This window comes from Mobula hypostoma, chromosome 18 (assembly GCF_963921235.1).
Source record: "Mobula hypostoma chromosome 18, sMobHyp1.1, whole genome shotgun sequence".
NCBI lineage: Eukaryota > Metazoa > Chordata > Chondrichthyes > Myliobatiformes > Myliobatidae > Mobula > Mobula hypostoma.
In genome coordinates, this window is record NC_086114.1 from 37,527,388 (window position 1) to 37,533,387 (window position 6,000).

A 6,000-nucleotide genomic window follows, 5' to 3' on the forward strand; every position below is an offset into this window, starting at 1 on the left:
AAGAGTCCTTGGAAGTGAGTCTAGGTCAGGAATCAGTTCAGAGGAGTAATGATTGAAGTTATCCATGAGGTTCAGGGGCCTGATGGTTGTAGAGTAATAACTGGACCTGAACCTGGTTGTGTAGGAGCTTAGGCTTCAGTACTTCCTGTCTGAGGTAGTAGCGAGAAGGGACCGTGGCCTGGATAATGGGGGTCCTTGATGATAGGTGCGGCTTTCTTGTGGCAGTGCTCCATGTAAATGTTTTCAGTGCTGTGAAGGAGTTTGGCTGTGATGGACTTGGCTGTGTCTGCCACTTTCTGCAGCCTTTTCTGTTCCTGGGCATTGGTGTTTCCGTACCAGGAGTTGATGCAACCAGCTAGGATATTCTCTACTGTGTCAGAGTTTTGGGAACATGCCCCTGGCTCAGCATTCTGGGGAAACCGGGGAAATCTGTATGTCAAGTAGCAGCAGGCAGTGGTCCATTAATTTGAAATGGCTGCTTCATTTAAGGGAGTTACTAGATGAAAGAGGCTGCAACATACTCCTGTGCTTGTACTGTAGCTCAAGCTTATGCCCATGTCCCAGTGAAGATAGAAGGAGCTTTGTACACAGGGCTTATGTTAGGAATGAATTGAGTTGTTGCTTTGTTTGGGTATTGATATCAGATGGAATTCACTGATCTGGGCAGTGCAGATTATAATTAATTTGTTCTCCTTTGATACAGAATATGTCACTGTGAAGGAGATGATGAAGGTCCACTCATTACGCCCTGTCACTGCACTGGGAGCCTCCGATATGTACACCAGGCTTGTCTGCAGCAGTGGATCAAGAGCTCAGACACACGGTGCTGTGAGCTCTGCAAATACGAGTTCATTATGGAGACCAAATTAAAACCACTGCGGAAAGTACGTAAGGAATGGCGCGTTGCTGGGTAAATGCCTGATGTTGTGGAATGTCCACCAGTCTTTCTTGTGGTTTAAAGTGTATGGCCATGATTATGAGACGGTCAACAATGCAAGTAATGTGTAGAGGGATATAGTCATATACAAGCCAATGGGACGAGCTCAACCAGGTGTTTTGGTTGGCTTGGGGGAATTGAACTAAATGAACTATTTCTGTGCTGTCTGTATGGAGTTTGCACATTCTTCTTCTGACCATGTGGGTTTCCTCTCAGTGCTCTGGTTCCTTCCACCTTCCAAAAGGTCTTGATGCTTGGTAAGTTCGTTGACTGCTATAGATCATCTTTAAGTGGCAAAAGAGTCAGAGGAGTTGATGGCCACTCAAGAGGGAATAAGTTATAAAGTTTAGGAAAGTGGGTAAAACAGGATGATGGGATTGCTCTGTTGGGAGTTGGCATGGGTCAAATGGGCTGAATGGTCTCTCTTGTCATAAGAGAGACGTTGGACTGTAGAGCTCGCCACCACAGAGAATAGCAGGGGCAAATAAGGCTGATGCATCGAAGGTGCTGCTCCATAAGTACCTGAGGTTGGGGGTTAGCAGGTCTAGAAGGTGGAAGGCGGCTTGTGGAGACAGTGGGCTGTCATAGAGAAGTTGGTCTGAATAGCTTGTGTATACTGGAAATTCCACAAGATTGTTCTGTGCAGCAACATTCATCCTGAAATATTAGTTGAAAGGAGTCAGAGGATTGTAGAAAGCCAGCAGATTCAGTGTGAAGCTTCACACTTGGGGAATTGTGGCAGAGGATGGCAGGATTCCTCTGTTCTAAGCTTGGCCGAATCACAGAGTGGAGGGCAATTCCAGTGCTGCCACTGGTGGGGTGGGGGATCTGGGTAAAGATAAAGCTGCATTAGGTAGTGGTGGGTTCATCTTGCCAAAGACTAATGGTGCTGTAACTGGCTGTAGATGCCAGTATCATTGTCGGGTCACATATGGACACTGTATTGGGCATCCCGAGTTGTGGTGGGTGCTAAACCAGGGCTCCACCTATCCCTGTTGTTTAATCTTTCTTCTGAGATGGGCTTGGTGGCTGGCGAAGGACTGTTACAATGCAATCCTGGCAGCTGGTGTTGTGCACAGCAAGCTCCCAAAATTAAGAATCAGCTGTAGTACCAGGTAAGATGGGGAGGGAGGGAAGGAAGAGAATGTCAGCCCCATGAGGCGATCTAACATTCACTGAGGTTGAAGCTGATCGCCACACTCAAGACCTGTCTTTGGCATGATGCCCATATCTACTGATTCAGGTTGAATCCAAGTTAATGTTTTGTTGGAGAGAGATTTGTCCTAGAGCAGCTGAAGAGGTATCTGATTCTAAGGGTGCAGTGAAATAGCGTGTGCATTTACCTGAGCAAGTTCAGTTCAGGAGTGGGGCTCGCAGTTGTCTCCTGTTGTAGCTGAGGGGGATCAGGTCACGTGTCCAGTGTGGCTCCATTTCTAGCCGGATGCTTTGCACTGTCTTATAATGCTCACCTTCCTTACACAGTGGGAGAAGTTGCAGATGACTGCGAGTGAGAGGAGAAAGATCCTGTGTTCAGTTACATTCCATATCATTGCAATCACCTGTGTGGTGTGGTCATTGTACGTCCTGATTGATCGGACAGCTGAAGAGATTAAGCAAGGCCAGACGAACGGTAGGTACAGCTCTCTCCTCCTCTTGTGTACATGATCCTCAAAAAATCCATTATTCATTTGGAAATCTGTCATCTGGGATGAATTAACTTAAATATTCTTAATGGGGTGGACATCTTTCAATCTCTTGGGCTTGTTTCTGGTGATTGAGTAGCTGTGTGAGTCATGGGCCACCTGGCTGAATTGCTAGCCGGATGAAGAAATGCTTTGGTTGGAACAGAGCCCTGTGCAGTTTGTATGTTGGGAGGGATGGAATGCCTGTTGTCCGGGGGGACCTCTGCTTTCCCATTTGGGGGCCCCAGTGGAGTCTCCCTCTGGCTCTGTTGCAGGGCAACGTTTTTGGGCTTCCTTTAAGCCCAGCTAGACTGAGAGGGGATTTGAAGTGTATAAAATCCTAGGTGGCAGTTCAAGGTGCTTGAGTGAGCAGTTAATACAAGCGGCTGTAGTTGTGGTTGACCAGCTGCTCACTGGTGGTCATGTGTGAATACAGGGAGTTTGCAGAACTGAAGTCAAAACTGTTTTTTGCTTGTTAAAGTGTTTATTTTTGTTACATTCAGGGACTTGCAAAGGAGATGTGGATTTTTTTTTGTGTTGTATTCAGAATTCCCTGCATTAAAGGGAGGTGGAAGCAGATTCCACTGGAAAAGTATTCAGAAGGGTGCAGGAGGTATAAGCTAGGGAGTTGAAAGTAGTGAGTATACAGTCAGCCCTCCTTATCCGTGAGTTCCGCATGCGCGAATTCAATCAACGGTGAATCAAGAAAACCTGGAAGTGCTCTTCCAGCACTCATTGCATGAGCATTATTCGCCTTGAATCTCATTCGTTACGTTGTTCTTGTGAAAAAATGGCTCCTAAGAAGCAATTACGTGGTCGAAGCAATTCCTCAAAGGCTAAGAGCGAGCGGAAAGTGCTATCTCTTGCTGAGAAAGTAGAAATATTAGATCTTTTGAAAAGTGGCATGTTGCTTTCCGAAGTGGGCCATAAGGTCGGTGAGAATGAATCGAGCATTGGCACAATAAAGCAGAAAGAAGCTGCAATTCATGGAAGTGTTAGTGCTTCCCCTACAATGGCAAAAATGGTCTGTCTGGTTTGTGATAAAGTGTTTGCGAAGACTGAGAAAGCATTAAGTGTGTGGCTAGAGGACATGTCACAGAAGCATATCCCTGTCGATGGCCAAATTATACGTGAAAAAGCTTTTGATCTCTATGAGCACTACTGTGACAGGGTTGATGAGAGCGAGAGTAAAGAGTTTAACGCTAGTAAGGGATGGATGGCTGGCTATGTAAAGCGCTACAGCCTCAAGAAGGTAAAGATCACGGGAGAATCGGGTTCTCGTTTGTTCGCTGCTTGTGTTGTGAGCAAGAGGCACATGTACATTTTTATTTCTTGTCAATATTCCCTAAATAAGACAGTGCAACAGCTAGTTACATAGCATTTCCATTGTATTAGGTGTTATAAGTTCTGTAATCTAGAGATGATTAAAAGTTTTACTCGTTGTTTGATCATTGTTCGCCTTGCGTCTCGTTCGTTCACTGCTTGTGTTGTGAGCGAGAGGAACATGTTTTTTTTCTTGTCAATATTCCCTAAACATTACAGTATAACAACTATTTACATAGCATTTACATTGTATTAGGTATTATAAGTAATCTAGAGATGATTTAAAGTATACGGGAGGATGTGCATAGGTTATATGCAAGTACTACGTCACTTTATATAAGGGACTTGAGCATGCGCATTTTTTGATATCTGTGGGAGGTCCCGGAATCAGTCCCTCGTGGATAAGGAGGGCCGACTGTATTAACACTGACAGCTTGCTTAAATGGCTGCCATTGGACAGGAGGGAGGTGTAAGGGGAAGGAACAGCAAACACTGAATGATTGTTTGCAGAGAACAGAACAGACAGCTGAGACAGCAGTGTAGTGGAGTAGATGCCCCGCCTGAATCATGCCATGGCTGACAGCTCCAGTAGTGGTTTAGGCTGTGTCGAGGGTGCAGAAAGCTGCTGATAGAGATGGAATCAGGCGATCTCTGTTTACGAGTGATGTGAGGTTCAAAACCTGGGCTACAATTGAGTGACTGGCTTTGGTCTTTGCAACAAATAGGAAAGGCTGGAGGAAATATGCAGGCAAGTAGGACTAGCTCAGAAAGATCCCACCATGGATGAGTCGAGCTGAAGGGTTTGACTCTGTGCTGTTTAATCCTGACACTTGTCATTTAATTACTTCAGTTAATCCTCTTCTGAATGACAGATAACACCTGTCAGTTTTGAACTATTGCTGCCAGTAGGGTTATAGCTGCTGTCATGTGGTCAGTGTACCTATTGTGAAATCGATGGGCTAATAGTCACAGTGGGAATGAGGTGAGAACTGCATTATCTGAACATTATTAAAGATGTGTGTCATATGCAAGAAGAAACATTCGTGCTTTTTCTCTGGTACAGTGATGCTACAAAGCACAATGATGTAATGTTACTGAAATGTTCCGAACATATTTTCACAGGTATTTTAGAGTGGCCATTTTGGACTAAGCTGGTGGTTGTGGCGATTGGATTCATTGGAGGACTTGTGTTTATGTACGTCCAATGTAAAGTATACATACAACTATGGAAGAGACTGAAGGCATACAACAGAGTGATTTATGTACAGAACTGCCCAGAGACCAGCAGGAAGAGCATAGTGGAGAAACCACCATTGATGGAGCAAAGCTTTGAGAACAAGGAAGCTCCATCAGTTCAACGTTCAGATATCAACTCTCTGCGTTGTACAGAGCCTGAGGATCATGGGATGGGAATACTGAATGTCTGAAGTTTACATAATATGGGGTGTCTCTTGTCTCGCCCTCCCCCTGTCTCCCCGTCTCCCCCACACCCCCACCCTGAAGACTTCACACAGCCGGTAGCACAGGTTGAAATGGTCTTCTGATATTTAGAAACCACTTTTGACTGAGACGTTGAGAACCAACGATCTCTTGCTGACATCAGTGTGATCCCATACAATGACCGACTGCAAAAAACGACGAATGTTTTTGGAAATATTTAACTTCAGTAGCAAATGAGCACTTTCAACTAAACTTCTAAAGTTCCATGTTTTGTGACAAAATGTTTAGCTGGGAATTAAAATGTATAAAAATCCCTTTGCTAATTATCTTTATACTGAAGAGACAAAACTAGTTTTCAAAGAAAATAATAATACACATGGAGCAGTGACAATTAAATAACAGGATACTAGGATTTATCATTTTTAATTATTATTTTAGAGGATTCTTATCAAATCTCCAAGGCACTTGCACACAGGCTACATCGCAAAGTGCAATTACTTCCCTGTTTTATTAAGTGATTTATGTTTTCCATGTTTAGGAACAAGCTCCTGTTGTTTTTTTTTGGAATAAAATTATTTATTAGAAAATGTCTAAGAAGGTGCACTTGGGGAATCTGGA

General features: G+C 44.2%; 1 protein-coding gene across 4 annotated transcripts in view; it reads left to right on the forward strand.

Moving 5' to 3' along the window:
• marchf8 (membrane-associated ring finger (C3HC4) 8) overlaps positions 1–5,444 on the forward strand; it is a 47,140-nt gene extending 41,696 nt beyond the window's left edge. For all 4 annotated transcript variants that reach the window (XM_063070749.1, XM_063070750.1, XM_063070751.1 and 1 more), the window contains 3 exons: positions 704–884; positions 2,420–2,567; positions 5,065–5,444. In XM_063070749.1, the coding sequence (XP_062926819.1) occupies positions 704–884; positions 2,420–2,567; positions 5,065–5,369 (634 nt within the window). In that variant the 3' untranslated portion in view covers positions 5,370–5,444. The remainder of the gene's footprint in view (positions 1–703; positions 885–2,419; positions 2,568–5,064) is intronic.
• The last annotated feature ends 556 nt before the right edge of the window (positions 5,445–6,000 follow it).